The sequence below is a fragment of the Chrysemys picta genome, chromosome 12, assembly GCF_011386835.1.
Source record: "Chrysemys picta bellii isolate R12L10 chromosome 12, ASM1138683v2, whole genome shotgun sequence".
NCBI lineage: Eukaryota > Metazoa > Chordata > Testudines > Emydidae > Chrysemys > Chrysemys picta.
In genome coordinates this window covers 56,730,734-56,746,917 of record NC_088802.1, presented here as the reverse complement: position 1 = coordinate 56,746,917, position 16,184 = coordinate 56,730,734, and the positions used below count along the sequence as shown (strand labels likewise).

General features: G+C 44.3%; 1 protein-coding gene across 1 annotated transcript in view; it reads right to left on the bottom strand.

The window, feature by feature from the left end:
- Window positions 1–16,184, bottom strand: part of DNAH17 (dynein axonemal heavy chain 17) — an 80,786-nt gene that overhangs the window by 46,650 nt on the left and 17,952 nt on the right. Inside the window, exons 21-37 of the mRNA XM_042840919.2 lie at window positions 15,580–15,802; window positions 13,225–13,341; window positions 12,139–12,225; window positions 11,464–11,616; window positions 9,973–10,221; window positions 8,543–8,665; window positions 7,919–8,266; window positions 7,732–7,823; window positions 7,043–7,169; window positions 6,259–6,411; window positions 5,188–5,313; window positions 4,026–4,133; window positions 3,754–3,885; window positions 3,167–3,327; window positions 2,836–2,992; window positions 1,284–1,388; window positions 276–433 (exon numbers count right to left, since the gene is read on the bottom strand). Of these exons, the coding sequence (XP_042696853.2) occupies window positions 276–433; window positions 1,284–1,388; window positions 2,836–2,992; window positions 3,167–3,327; window positions 3,754–3,885; window positions 4,026–4,133; window positions 5,188–5,313; window positions 6,259–6,411; window positions 7,043–7,169; window positions 7,732–7,823; window positions 7,919–8,266; window positions 8,543–8,665; window positions 9,973–10,221; window positions 11,464–11,616; window positions 12,139–12,225; window positions 13,225–13,341; window positions 15,580–15,802 (2,619 nt within the window). The remainder of the gene's footprint in view (window positions 1–275; window positions 434–1,283; window positions 1,389–2,835; window positions 2,993–3,166; window positions 3,328–3,753; window positions 3,886–4,025; window positions 4,134–5,187; window positions 5,314–6,258; window positions 6,412–7,042; window positions 7,170–7,731; window positions 7,824–7,918; window positions 8,267–8,542; window positions 8,666–9,972; window positions 10,222–11,463; window positions 11,617–12,138; window positions 12,226–13,224; window positions 13,342–15,579; window positions 15,803–16,184) is intronic.

The following is a 16,184-nucleotide window of genomic DNA, read 5'->3' as shown; positions in this document are numbered from 1 at the left end:
ATTAGCCTTTGCCCACATACATTCTCTGCGGCCCCGTCTCTGACATACATGTGCACAGAGCTGAGCTATAAGATGATGGAATTTTGTGTGTTTGGATTTTCAGTATAGAGTCTTCATTATATTATATACATGATGCGTTTGCACACACACAATCTCTCTCACGCTAATAAAAGTGAAAGAGCCCTTGGTACAGCACGGTGGCAAATCAGAGTGTATAATCAGCATACTGTCAATTAACAACCAGGTTCTGATGAGAGTCGTCCACACACAAATACCTGAATAAAGCCTTTAGATTTTCAGGCAATTCAGTCCGGCCTGCATAGCCGGGGTTCATTGTAATGAATAGTCCAACTGTTGGTATAAGAGCGATTATCTCTCCAAGGAAATTAAATGTTTTCTTTTTGGCACGAATTGCATCTTGCACACATTTTACCTACACAAGTAAGAGGAAGATTCAATATCAACAATGTAGTGAATTACAGTGTGTATCTTAAGCAACCAAGCAGCACTGCCCTGTGCACTCTAAAAACCCTTTAAAACAAGTACTAACGGAAGGGCTTATTGGGTGCAGTCACCCTTACTCTGAGCTAGACTGTGACTTCCTGTACTCACATTCGCTAGGAATTACTCCCAAGTAGTCCCATTGATTTCAATAGGTCTATTTGGTGAGTAACTGCTCCTTATTCTGCGGGTGGGACTCAGAGTCTGGCCCTGCCTGTGTGGTCCCATTGATTTCGTGTAGCAAGGTGCTACTCAGCCTGAGTCAGGGATGGAACTGATCTCTCAGGGAGCACACTGACCTTCATGATAAAGAGATTGCACTACAGGACTTGTATTAGGTGAATTGAAAAATACTATTTCTTTTGTTTTTTACAGTGCAAATGTTTGTAATCAAAAATAAATACTTTGTATTCAGTGTTGTAAATGAAATCAATATATTTGAAAATGTAGAAAACATCCAAAAATATTTAAATAAATGGTATTCTATTATTGTTTAACAGCGCTTAATTTTTTTAATCGCACGCTTAATTTTTTTACTTGCTTGACAGCCCAAATATATATATATGCATTAAGCACAAATATTAGCGCAATTACATTGCCTAAATTGGCCTATATCTTTATTATAATTCCATTCACTTATGCTAAGTATCCCATAACACCTTGCATTTGTTGAATGGCTTAAGTAGACAAGGAAATTGTCACAATCAGGACAGACGAGTATTTACCACAACATCACAGTAATTTACATAAAGAATAGCTGGATACTGGAGAAAACTTCCTACCTGCACAGCAATCACTGATAAAACTTCCACTGAAATGCGATTGAATTCATCAAAGCATCCCCAGGCTCCAGTCTGTGCTAACCCTTTGTAGATATTTCCACAGGACTAGAGAGCAAAGTGATTGGAGAAGGCTGACTGCACCATGGGTATTCATTACAAAAAGAACAGTTCTAAGGAATTAATCTGGCATTTACACTACACACTGTTTCTCTAGGATAGCCTCACACAACATAGGGTCATTCAAAAATAGAGAGGAAAAATTCCCCTCCTGTAGGGAAATTTTGCCGCCTTTGCGAAAACTCCTTTGCAGCTACCCAGGATTTTCCTCTAGTTTCAGCATGTGCTGTCCAGATAGCTGTAAATGCAGGAACTCCAAAAATGCTCCAGTTCCGGCTTCCTGCCAAAAAATGCCTGAGACACACAGACTGAGTGTTCTCCCACTGAAGTCAAAGCCAGAACTCCCATGGACCCACAGTCACTACAGGTGTGTGAATGACACTGCACAGCATAGAGAGGTACCCCTGACGCCTGGGCTTTTCCCTAGCAACTGGAGTGGGAAAGGAAGCTCACCCCAGGTGCCAGACTGTGTGAAATGACAGGATTAGCAGTGGGAAAGGGCTCTGCTGCTCATGGCAATGAGTTCCCATGCCTGACTTTGGTTGCAAAGCCACAAACTATTGCAGTAGCTAGCACAGCTCATGCAGGGGACACTCAGAGGCATGGTGGAGGGGCCAATTAGAAATGAATAGGAGAATGCAATCTCCTAGCAATTGCTGCCCTCAGCACACATTGTGCATTGCTTGGGAAGATGAGATACTGAATTTGTCATGAGGGGGAGGAAAAGGATTGGAATTCAGCTTGCTGTGCACTCCGTTTGCTGTACCCCTCCCCGAGAGATGGTCTCCGAGGGGCTCACTCCTGTCATGGTTCCAACACCGTCAATAGCCTCATGATGAACTCAGATGACCTGCTAATCTGTCCCCTGGCCAGTCTGGGCTTTGTCCCTGTGATATATTGGCTAGCCGTCTGTGCTGTCTAGTTTCAGGTAGCTGTAGGGAGAGGGCTCCCCCTGGGTTGACTGTCAAAGGTTTATACACTCACTGGCAGGAAGCCTTTCCTGATATTTAGTCTAAGTTTTCCAGCCCCCATTCCCCAGCAGACCAGAGTTCATGCTGACCCCGTCACCACCACTTTGCCAATCAGCGTGTCCTGGGCAAGACTGCTTCAGCCACAAGCCTTTGGGGCAAGGTCCTTAGCAGCACCCAAGTTCCACACAAAGCAGGGGAGAAGGTTGGGGGTGGAGGTTCTGAGTGGGTGCTTCAAAGCATCTTTGCTTTCCCTACGTCCTGGAGTTTTGCGGGGCTGGTTTGCCCTCCAGTGTAAGTTAGCCTCAGGAGCCTTTTCACAGCCAGCAAGAGGCAGAATGCAGCAGCACTTTGAACATGCCCACCCCCACCCCCTTCGAGGACTGCTCCCTGACATGGCCTGGGGAGGGGGCTCTGGGATCCTATCCACTGAACTCATTCATTACTTTCACTCATTTGAGTTTTACCTTGTAATCCATTTGCTCAGAGCAGTTGAAGACATAGACCATGATCCCTACAGCTCGGCCCAAGTCCTTAGTGGTCTCCGTTTTCCCTGTACCAGCAGGGCCTGCAGGTGCACCCCCCATTATCAGGTGAAGGGACTGGGTCAGAGTGATGTAGCATCTGAAATGCAAGGCAAGTGCACCATGTCTAAATGGCCAGCAACAGTCCCCTACCCGCCACTGCCCAGCCTACCAAACTGCCGTTTCCCACAACTGCTGTCTAGTTTTAAGGCAAATCTCGACTGCACAGATGTTAAATACGGATGTTAAGTATGAGGAGCTGAACCTTGCGTACCGGTCTGTAAGTGGAGTAATGACCAGTCGAGGGGTGTTACCCAGATATTCATAGGAATACTGAAGTTGAGCATCACATATATTAGCATAGCAATGCCTTTTTTCTTCATCCCACCGATGTCTGAGCTGGGACTGCCAGGTGAACGCTTGAGAATTCTCCACCTGCAGAGCCAATGGAAAATGTATTTACTTTTTCTGTGAATGCTTTCAGTGAAAATGCACCCTAGTGATTCATTCCCCAAGCCGTCCTCATATATATTAGAGTTATTTATTTATTATGGTGCTCAGAATGTGAACAAGGCACCGAACAGTACAAACCCCTCACCCTGGTCCCTGCCCTTAACACATTAAGGTTTAAAGAACATGTATACATTACCCAGTCACCTGCAAATCCCTGTTTGGTTGTTAACTCACTGGATCACATGTACTCTTAAATTTGCAAGCAAGACTATTTTGTTCATGCTTTATTGCTCCACTCCATTTGGAGTATTTTTAAAATATTTGAAAATAATAAAAGTTATTACAGGAAAACATTTGTTCAAAAGTACCAATGAACAAAGCAATGAAAACGTAGCCTGCAACTTATACCTTAGCAAGGATCATTTTTGCCACGACATCTCTGGCATGTACATCTATGGTACAGATTGTCATGATCTTCATTCTGTCTCCTGAGGTTAAGTTCCCAATGAGTAGTGTAATTAGCGTGTTTAACTGATTAATCTAAGAAAGAAAAGAATGGATTGACACAGGAAAGTGATGTAATATTTTGCCTAGTTTTCCTGCCAAATAAAAGCTATTCTAAGGAAACTGCACAGAGTTTGCTGCAGTACAGGTGCAATCATAAATATCTGGCTACACACCTGCTTTTTGTTGTAATCTTTAATTGCATTTTCATAACCTTCCTCCAGTCTTGAGAACGCAATGCCGACCTCTGTTGTCCACCAGATCTGAGTGCAGGTTAACGCAATCTACCATAAACCGCATAGAAAAAGGGTCACAGACTAGGTGGTGGCAGAATATTTCATGTTCAATGACAATGCTGTTACCTGTGCCCCTCAGCCCCAGCTCTGGCCTGTGGTCTTTGGTCTTTCCCATGCTCTGGGCATCGGCCTGGCCAGCGCTCAGACAGGCACTTCAGGGAAGGGTCCCTGTGCCACACCTCTGCCCAAGAAGCCTAGCAGTGGGTCTTTTCCAGACCCCCACTGCCTCTCCTCAGAGGCCAAGATTCATTTACTTTTTCCAGGACAGCTCTGCCTGCTCCCACTGCAGACAGAAGAGGACCCAATTGTCTCAAATAAAACAAAGTTTACTAGAAAAATCAAAATCAAAGATAAAATGGTCCAAAGCTAGACCTAAGCCCAGCCCAGGCACACTCAAACCTTTTAAGAAATCAGAAAATCCTCAGCTCCCTTGGCTTCTCTGTGAGCCTGCTAGGCTTCCCTTAGCTCATTCCCACCAGGAAAATTCTGCACAAATTTCTTTCCATTGCTCACAGTGGCGTCACTCTACCTCCCTTGCTAGTAGGGCACGAAGCCCCAGACAGACAAACTACTGACACGTCCCACGCCTTGCCCTCTAAACCTGTTCAGAACTGTTCTCCCCAGCTCCTGGGGTATTGGCTGCATTTCCTTGCTTCTGTGTTAAACACTAGGGCTGAAATTCTGGCCCCAACAAGGCCAGTGGGAATTTCAACAGAGCCAAGATTTCACCCTTAATCATTTGCTAGTCTCAGTCTAAGCCAAAATTTCAAAAGGGACCACAACACTTTAATTGTTCAACACTACTCAATAATTCCAGTTTCCCTGTAACTTGAATTGATCTCAAACATGGTCCCTGGACGGAAACCAGCCCACCTCCCCTGTCACAACTCAATATCCAGCTAAGAAAAGCGATACTCCAGAGTTCAGGGTTAAACACAGTATCTATGGCACATACAGTGACATTCCATTTATTGTATGTGTGTTGCACATGTTGAATACATCAAATAAACCCCATGTTCTACTCACATGACTAGTTCCATACCTGCGCTGGGTAATCAAATAACCATTGTTCTCGTGGCTTTTCTTCATAAGTCACTACAGCCTCAGGAATTTCATGGCGTAGTGTGGAGCACATTCTCTCGAGCACTCGATTTAACCAAACCTCAACCTAGGTACAAAGCCCCATTCTAATAAGTGTCCTTGCTAGTATAGTTCAGCATTACTTGCCTATTTTGTTTGTCTGTTTTTAAATTGACGGCAGCTGACGTAGACTTGTAAATCTTACTGTGGGCTATGGTGTTTAACTGCAGTTGTTCTCTTAACAGGATGTACCTTACCAAGATCCTGGCATCTATCAGTCACATGACTTTCTGTACAGGAAATCAGGGCTGCTTTTAAACTCTTGGGGGTCAGATTCTGGTTGGCACCTAGAATAACGGGCCCCCAAACAAGTGCTGGGCTATATGGACACAGTTCCGTCCAAGACCTGTCCAAGACCTATTCCTATCTGGAATAGGCTGTCTGTGGCACTGTGCTCACAGGCCACTGCTGGGGAAGGGACAAAGATGTGGCCCACCCCCCAGCCTGCATCCAGCATTCCTCTGAAGCACTTCCCTGCAGAGAGGCCTCTGTCTGTGATGCTTTGGAGGAAACAAAACAGGGGCAGACAACTTAGGCTCTTCTACCCTGTCTCTTGCTGCAGGTTTCTGGAGTGCATATAGGTGACAATTAGCTCCCCCACTGCCGCTGCCTTTCCCCAGGTGTTTTTAGAATTCCCTCCCTAGGCTGCCATCTCAAAGACAATGGAACTTGTGTGTGTGTGTGTGTGTGTGTGTGTGTTTTCAGGGGGCTTTTCCCTTGACTTTGAGATATTCCGCGAAAGAGGCTATGTGGATTGCCTCAAATGGGATGTTTTCAAGTCTAACTGATGAAGCATGGTTTTACTCAGATGAACAAAAGACAGAGGAAATAGACTCCCAGTTGATTGACTAGTTAAGGTCCCAGCTGATAGCAGCAAGGAGAATTCAGGCTTAGACACATAAACCACTTTATTCTTGTATTAGTGCAATTCAACCTGCATGTTTAAAATGCAATTTTAAATAACTCCACTAACCTGCCCAGAACAGTCACATTCCTTATCAAAATCCACATACTCATCCTCCTTACTGTACATTCCCAAGCCAATCTTCAAAGGCTTGTTGTCTGGATCCATTTTGAACTTCAGCTTGGCCATGCTATCAAACAGTTTAGACAAGTGGCGGCATACCTTAGAGTAAAGCAACACAAGGATAAATCAGGATAAGTCAGTGCACAGAAATATTTTACAGTTTTGACTAACTTTTCATACTTTTCTTCATAATCTTGCATCTCTGACACACTGTTATAGCCAGGCTTGGCAGAATTTGATTTTTTAAATACATTTTGATGGATAATATGGATATTGATTTTAAAGCATTTTTTTCTATTTTTGTCAATTTAAATTTTCACAGCTACAGGAAACTATTGGGGGCTTCAGACAATAATTATTTAAAGACAGTAGACACAGATTCAAAAAGTTAAAGTTTTACAACCATTAAGACACAAACTGTCAACATCATGCGTCAAAATATACAAAGTCAATATCCTTAAATCAATCTCTAATAAGTTCTCACGCAGAATTTTTCTTACTTTGCCTCTCTGTAAATTTCAATTTTATTGATGGAAATATTTTTAGTTGGGTGTATGCGTGCAGTGAAATTGATGTTTACCAACATTTACCAATAAAAAATCTACTCCTTCCAAGCCTAGTTATAAATTTGGTTCAGCGTTTTTAATCCTTTCAGATTAAAGACATTATAATTACATTCTAAAGATTTCATGTAAGAAACAAAGGACTATCCATTAAATTTAAATCCTACCTCAACAGGGTCATTTCCATTTGATAAAATATCCAGCAGGTCTGCAGATGAAACAAAGTAGAACCTGGGAAAAGCCAACCTTTTTGTCTCTAGATATTCAGCCAAAGCCTTTTCACAAAGTGCCAAGCTAACACAAAGAAAGGGAAAAGGGGCAGTAATTTTATTCTTTGCAAAGTAAAGGTGGTGATGGGATCATGCTTTGTTGACTGCAGTGGAGCAAAAACCTTCATTTAGCCTTAGAACAGGCAGTGGCAATTTGCCCATCTGACTTCACCAATATGCCTCAAACCTTCTCTACGGAGCCTAAGGGTCAGAGGGCAGCAATAGAATCAGCACTTTGAAAATATAGCTAGTATAATTCAGCCTTAATGACCATTTCATCATTAGCCTCTTTACTGAGATCCCAACAATCTGGCCATTTGTGGTGGTTGCTTTTTGAATTGGACACGTGTCCAACACAGGAACTGGACTGAGTCTAGTCTCTGATTTCACAAACTACTGAATGGCTATTAGACTAAAACTTAGAGTCACTACTGATCTGGGGTAAATTTGGCCTAGTGATCTAGGGGAGTGAGGCTGTTAGTCCCCATTACCAATCCAGAAAAGCATTCACTCCCAGCAGCTCGAATTTATCTGGATGTTTTTAAAATTGACCAAATGTTTCTCCCAAAATATGGCATCATCCTAACCTTTTCTGTAAGGCCTCTAACTTCTCATAAAGGCCTGGTTTATTTGTTGCTTCAACTACATTAGGGGTTTTTACTGCTTCAGCCATTAATTCCTGCAAGAAGAAAAGATGATCTGTGACACATTAAATTTAAATTCATCCTTCAGGCTAGAATTGTTGTGGGGGAGGGGTGACACAGACTTGCTCACTTTAAAATCTCTATCGATAGAATCAAAACGTTTAGAATCTTCTGGCAACTGATTCCGGATGTCTTCAGAACCAATGAAGATGCTCTCCAGATGGCTCCAAGTTCTCTGCACTTCAAACCAGATACTAATAACAGAGTCAGCAGTAGATAATTTCTGTTGCCAGCCTGACACCTCCTGAAGAAAGTGAGCTAGATACTTGGAAGTCATCAGGTTTTGAAGTTGCACTTGGTTATCCTCCAAGGTCTCTACGAGTAATTCATCAGATTTGAGCAGCATGGTACCAGTTCTAGCATGGGGTTCATGTTCAAACTGCATGGTTGACCATGTACTATCCAGGGCTTTCAATACCTTTGAATAAAAAGATATCCAGAAATGCTCTGAACACAAAAGCTTTCAAAATGTACAAAAAATAAACAACATTTCAGGAAAGAAAAGTCCTAGAACTTAAAATGTGTGTCTCAGCACAGACGCACTTCATGGAAGGGTGAGACTCTATGCATTAACCTTCAGCCTTTTCATAAGAGTGAAAAACTGAAAGTTATAGCTTCTGACTGTGCTACATCCGAGTGAAAGGCTGTTTTTAGGAATGATGTGGCAGAAATTGAACGGAGGCACAGACGGTACCTTCTCCATTCCTGACTCTTTCACAGCCTTGTCTACGATACTGCGAACTTCATCCTCAAAATTGTGTAGATTCAGCTGCAGCAAGTCGGCGAGGGTTGTCTTGTCTGACATTATAAAGTTCACCTGGTACAGAATGGACATAGTCAGCAATACTCTTCACGAGTGACACATCTAATATTTTCTCCCACACTAGCTGTCTCACACAATACGTAAGGCTGTCTTTGTCTCTAAGATTTCAAACCAATACTTATGGACAGTCACCCGGTAAACATTATTTCTGCAGTTCATTAGCTTGTTAAGATTAATTTCTCTCTTTCTCTCTCTCTCTCTCTCACACACACACATACACACACACACACACACACACACACAGGGCCGGCTCCAGGCACCAGCGCAGAAAGAAGGTGCTTGGGGCGGCCAATGGAAAGGGGTCCTGGTCTTCGGTGGCAATTCGGCGGCGGGTCCCTCAGTGTTTAATGCCTATTTTGCTTCTATTTTCACTAAAAATGTTAATGGTGATGAGATATGTATCTCAATTAATATTAATAAGGGAGAAGGAACACAAGCCAAAATATGGAAAAAACAGCTTAAAGAATATTTAGATAAGTTAGATGTATTCAAATTGGCAGGGCCTGATGAAATTCACCTTAGTGTACTTCAGGAACTAAATTTTGGAACTATTAGTGATTAGTCTTGAGAACTCCTGGAGGATGGATGAGGTCCCAGAGGACTGGAGAAGGGCAAACAAAGCACCTATCTTTACAAAGGGAATCAAAGAGGACCTGGGAAACTATAGACCAGTCAATCTAACTCAAATACCTAGAAAGATACTGGAACAAATTATTAAACAATCAGTTTGTAAGCACTTGGTGGATAATAAGTAATATAAGTAATAGCCAACATGGATTTGCCAAGGACAAATCATGCCAAACCAACCAAATTTCTTTCTTTGACAGGGTTACTGGCCTAATGGCTAGGGGGAAAGATGTAGATGTGATATATCTTGATTTTTAATAAGGCTTTTGACACAGTCAAAATTCTCTACAGTGATTCACAGTTCAGTAGATACAATCATCATGCTTTGTTTAATTTTTGTTTATTCTATATTTTGATGAGTGTCCAGGTTTGATATGTTTGGATACTTGCTAGAAGTGGCCATCCAGCAATAGTAAATCATGTGACAGATCATTTCAGTATGAAAGGAATGATATTAAAGGCCTGAAGTAATTTAGATGCTTTTGAAAATGTTACCTAGGAGCCGAAGTTGCATTTTCAAAAGAGAAGGAGGCACTTCATGACTAAAGTTACTTTCGAAAGTGGGACTTAGGCACCTATGTCATTTAGATTCTTTTGAAACTGTTCCCCCTTCCCGGGATTGGGGAATGATGGCATTTACTTGTCAATACATTTTTGAAACCTGCTCAGCTTACCTTGGTCGCTTGCATGAGCTCATGCCAATGACGTTCTCTAATAGCAGGATTCTGAAGGTCACTCACAGCTCGGAGGGAGGTTATCATGTTTTTCACTGTGTTATCCAATCCTATGAATGCATCCCAGGGCCTCATTTCTTTATCCAGACTTCTCACATCTTTAGCAAACTTTTTAGAATCAATATCCATCTGCTCCACATTAATCTCTTTCCATTTGGTGGTCTTCCAGTCATCGATGCTTGCATTAACCTGAATTGGGAAAGCAGTTCCACATGCCATACTGTTAACAAACATGCAGATCAATATTTTCTATCACTTATTCATCCTAAGTGTATTATTGTTCCACTTTCACAATTCTTACTCCTGTTTCCAAAAGATTTTAATGTTGCTTTCACGCCAACACAGCACTGCAGAGCACACATTCATGGTCCCCGACGTTTCTCCTTGTTGCAAGGGCTGAGTGGTACAGTCTGTTGTGACATGACTGGCAGATGGCCTACTACCTCTCCACTAGACTGCTGAGAAACCTGGTTAACAGGGCTTCTTCATTTTCATCTTCCAACAACACAATTGTCTGGGGAACTACAGGAGCGCCCCGCTGTGGTCTGTAGTTTGGTTTTGTGTCTGTAACTCATGGTGCTCAGTGTGGAACTCTGTCTCCCCGACCCCCCATGATGGCTAGGCTAGCTAGAGACTGAGGAGCCAGCTACAGAGCTGGCTAAGTCACATCTGTCTTTCAGCTCACGTATTAAGCTCAAGAGGTCCCAGGTTTAATCCCCGCTGCCAGCAGTGTTACAGATATTTTGAATTTGCTGCTTGTACTATCTTGCTGGAGACTCCTGCCAGGTTGGTGCCACTCCGGATTACAACAGTATTCCCACAATAAAACCTCTGCTGGTTGAGAGTAATTTGTGCTCAAACAAGAGCCTCCGGCAAACTTTCCCTTTCTGGTCATTCTGCCCGGCCATGAAACTGCCAACAGCTAGCCCCACATGGGGCCTTGGAAAGGGGATGTTGCCACCTATAGCCATTGTGATTTTTAACCACACTAGCACACAGAACGTTTGCTTTTCACACACAGTCATTTAAAAAATAGCAACTTCAGTATTCTGAGTGCCAGCCCCAGCCTGTTAAGACATCTCTGGCTTTCTGTTTGCAGGTCACAAGTCCAGGGGGTTCAGTTTAAAAAGCCAGCAAAGAATTTCTTTCCCTTATTCTGAGCTTCCTGCAAACACATTCTCTTGTCTGAAACAGTGAGCAATCTCCCCTGAGCAGGTGAGATCATCAGGCAGGTGCCGTTATTATTAATATGCATTGTTTCTCTGAGGGTAGTGCATAGCATCCCCGACAGGGGTCACGGCCCAGCGTGCTAGGCACTGCAAACACAAAGATAAAGACAGTCTCTTAAGGGGAACAGTAAAGTGATCCTGATTAGCCTGGCAAGTAGCAATGTCTCAGCACTTCAGATACATTCCAAAGTCAAACACTTACCAAGACAATCATATCCCAGAGCTCTTTGAGTAAACGTACTTCTTTATGGCATGCTTTGAGTTGTTTATAATCTGGGACTGACACCTCAAACAACCCAGCAGATTTGGACAGGGCTTCCATTTCACTCTCCATGGCAGTGATACTCTTTTGTTGCTAGAACCAGGAAAAGAAAAGGACTGAGCTGGCAGCGAGGTGCTGGTGTGGCCTCACTGTGCGTTAAGAGAAATGGAACATATCCACTTTATAGAATAACTCACTGGCCACAACATACATAAAGGGCCAAGTGCTGTCTCTGTGCATGCCCCAAGCCTGTAGGGTGGGGAGTCTAAGAGAGAGGAACCCTCATCCTGCACATGTAGGCCAGACTCACAGAAAGGTAGGACTGGAAGGGACCTTGAGAAGTCATCAAGTCCAGCCCCTGGTGGAGTAGCCAGTGCTCAGGAAACATCTCCCTTATGCAGGAATGCACTAGGGGTGGATCTCCGCAGCCAAGCCCCTCCCCTTCCCTGGGCCTCGGTCACAAACTCTAATCAGAGCAGAGGAGCGGCGCAGACTGCTGGAACCGTGCTGGCCAGCTGTGCAAGAGAATTGTGTCCGTTCTGCGGCAGCCACAGCCCATGCAAGGCAGGTGGAGAGAGGATCTGCCCCAAACGCCCTCCCATCTCAGCCAATTACCGTGTTTAAGGACCGATATGGATCTGGGTCAGTAAAAGAAAAGGGAGCATCTTCTCGAAATTTCTCCCTGAAGTCGTGTTGTTTAATCTGCAAGGAAGCAGCAACAGAGAGTGTCACACGCAGGCGGGGGTAGGCACATTCAGCAGTTAGAGGCCCGGGTGTGGAGGAGGGCTAGCTGGCTGAGGCAAGGCCCACTTCAGACTGAGCCAATTCGGCTTGTTTGGAGCTGGGTTACAGCTGCTGTCCTGGACAATGAAGTGCATCCACTGTTTACTAGCAGACTCACAACGCTTGAACGACCAGGCATCTGGTGTGACCAAGAGCACTGGTTTCCCATATATGCTGGTTTCCAAGCGTGTGCGTTTTCTTTTGGCTACAGGCATCCAAGCCATGCTGTCATCTCCAGGACAGATGAGTCCAACATGCTCTTCATGGGGCAATACTTTAAAACCGCTGGGAAACCACTTAGTGCAGGACGTGGCTGCTTGCTTGTTGGGCAGAGTTGCAGACAAAGAGCCAGTAACACTGCTGCTCTGGGATCTGCCCTGGCACCTGTCAGCTCCCTGCTGGAGAGGAAGGGATTAGCCTATAAAGCCCTGCATGGCTGGGGACCGTATTGCCTTCAAAGCCCATCTCCTTCCCTATGCACTCCACAGTTGTGATCAGGGTGGGGATACTGCACTACAGCCCTCTTGCATTCAGCAGGGTCAGGGCTAGTAGCCTGGGGCGCTCCACAAGAGGCCTTGACCGGGGAACACTTCCCCACCCATTCGGACAGGCCTGGATTCACTCCTGGCACATGGGGAGGGATGTTACTCTGTTGGCTGATGTGGGGTGACCAGGACTAGTCTGGTGGTTCAGATGTGGGCAGTTCATTGCCTGATTGCTTAGTGGTTATTTCCATTACTGCCTTGTGTTGAGGTTGTAGCTTTTAAGCTTTGTGACGTGCGTAGAGTCTCAGGGACAGGTATCTGAATCGAAAAGTCTGCACAGCGTTAATGTAGGATCACCCGAATCCTAGCCTAGATGAGAAGCTGAGGCCAATCCACTCAGCCCATTACAGCGAAACACCCACAGTAACAGTACCTCAAACTGCTGACACTTCCTCCGAAGGATTGCGACCTCGGTGGCCTGCAGAGGAGCCACATTCTGTTTCACCTGGAAAGATAACTTCTTGGTGTTGTTCCATTGCTCCGGCAGATCCTACAGCAAGCAAAAGTAGAATCAACACCAAACCCCATTTCACCCGAGAGAGGTAACAGACGCTTATGCTTTGTCTGGCAAAGATAAGCCCAAATACATCCTGAAGTTCCTTACGAAGGAGAATATGTGGGCAGCGAACAGGCAGGGCAACATTTGCAGATAACATTATTTAGGTTAGTCGAGACTAAAGAACACAAACCTGGGAGGAACGTCAAAGGGACTGGGCAAAGCTAGGTGAATGGGCAGCACAAGGGCAAAGCAAACTTACTGTTGACAAACATGTGGAACGGAATTATTCAAACTCTGCATACACAGTGGTTGTGTGACACTGGCAGACCAGGTGCCAGCTCATGCCAAGGTTCCCAGGTCTCAATGGAGCACTGACAAATACAGAGATGGAATCAGCTTGGCACATCTGTGTTTAGCATTGTTAAAATAGTGATTAGAATTATGAGTGTGTGTTTAGTGTTTAGACTTGAATGCATGCAGCAGTTCACAAGTATTCAATAATCTCAGTCTATGTCTACACTACTGCGGTAGGTCAACCTAAGTTATGCAACTCCAGCTACGTGAATAATGTAGCTGGAGTTGACATAGCTTAGGTCGACTTACTGCGGTGTCTACACCGCGCTGGGTCAACAGGAGACACTCTCCTGTCGACTTACCTTACTCCTCTTGTTCCCGGTGGTGTACTGGGGTCAACTGGAGAGCACTCGGTCATCGATTTAGTGGGTCTTCACTAGACCCGCTAAATTGAGTCCCGGTGCATCAATCGCCAGAGCGTCGATCCTGCAATAGTGTAGACATAGACATAGCCTCACTTATAATATTAGTCTCCCATATTGAAAGGGAATATTTGAGCATTGGTGTTGTAAGACTCGATAACTATGTAAATCACCACACAGGAGAGAGACATTAACTAGTGTGACATGCTGATCGGGAACCAAAGGTGTTGTGTCCTGCTCACCAGCAGCCAAACTATTGTGGAACATTAAAGAGGACAAAAGATGTTGTGCTCTGCTCCCCCACCTCCCATGAAGATGAGTCATGCAAGTGGATTCCTCCAATCAGCTGAGTTTACAGCTCAGAGCACATGGGAGGAGGGGAATAAAAACCCTTAATCAGAAGAAACTGTCTCTCTCTGCTGCTTGGACTCTGCGAGACAAAGTTTCTAGGCATACACAAGGGATCCCCAGAGCTTAGAACTTGCTTATTATAGAAGTTTCTATTACTTTTGAAACTTAAGATTGTAACTCATTTGTGTATCTATGTTTACCTGCTTTAACTTTGTAAATAACTCTATTTCCTTTTCCTGTTGAATAAATCTGTATATAATTTATTACAGGATTGGCTACAAACATTGTCTGTGGAATGAGATCAAAGGTGCAGTTGACCTGGGAAAGTGATTGGTGCTTTGGTTCTGGGAGTAACCTGAGTATTGCAATGATTCTTGGTGTAAGGGACCATCTATTACCAAGGCAAGCTCACCTTGGTGGCGAGACAGATTGGAGTTTATCCCAGGGGACCGTCAGATTCCTGGTGCTTGAGGATTTTACATTTAATAATTGGTTGGTGAAATCGAAGTATAAACTCATCACCAATTTGGGGATTTGTGCCCTGGTTCTCAACAGTCTGCCCTGAGGTTGGAATTCACACTCCTGAGTCACTGCAGGCAGCTTGACAGTGGGTTCTAAATTAACTAAAATCATTCAGGAAAATGATTTGGGCGTGACTGCAGGCAGCTCAGTGAGCCTCTCTTCTCAGTGAGGAGCAATGTTGAAAACAAAAAACCATGTCAAAAGTCTGATAGAAGAGAGGACAGACTCCTCACACGCCCTTGTCTAACCCAATGGGATCCCTCTCTGAATACTGTAATGCCCTCTGAAGCATGTGGTACCAGCCACTGTCAGAGAGGTCTAGACAGACCCTTGGAAGATCCAGCAAGGCCATTCCTATGGTCCTTCTGGTAACAAGTCAAGAGTGACCATCTCAGAGAAAATGTTTCCTGCTCTCTTTTATAACAGGTACTTATTTTTGCAGCACAGTAACAGATGGCATTAGTAATGCAGTGATTGATTTCAGTCATTTTCTATAAAGAGTTAGAACCTCTGTGCACCTGAGTGTGCAATAAAAATGATTAAAGGTGAGTGGATCTCAGCCTACTACAAAGAAGCAAATTCATCAGATTTCATTATTAAAAATACCCCAAAGCTAAGCTAACAACATTAAATAACCTACATGCAGCTGCATATGAATTTCTTCCGGCATTTCTTCTCCATAAGTCTTTAGCAGTTCGATTGTTTGCTTTAAGGGCTCAAACATGTGGTCTGTAGCTGTCTGTCTATCTTTGACTCTCATCAAGTGTCCCATCACCTCCACCAGCCCATTATAATCTCCTTCTTTCAAAGGTTTAGTCAAGCCCGCATTTGCGTCTTTCATGAAAGCTGCTAGCTCCTGGAGACTAAAAGAAAAGAAGCCAGTGGGAGCCTCTCTGAACAGCCAGTTAAAGGATCAAGAAAAATCCAAAGCCTGGTTGCTTCTGACAGTCACCGTGGCTCCCTGAGATATCAGCCCAAATGGATCCACAGCCCTGGCTCATGGGGCTCTGGCCAGGGGAGCAGCATCCAGTGGGGCTACACCCTTTCCAAGTCCAGGGGCCCCAGGAGTGGGGATGCCGGGGGCAATTCTCCAAGGAGAACAAAAACTGGCGTCTCAGATCCTCAGTGTGTGTAAATGGATGCCATTCCACTGGCCTTCAGGTCTGAGCACGACCCACTAGCACCTCGTTAAACATGACCTACTCTGGTCTACACTGGGTGCAAAGCGATATCATTTCATATCAC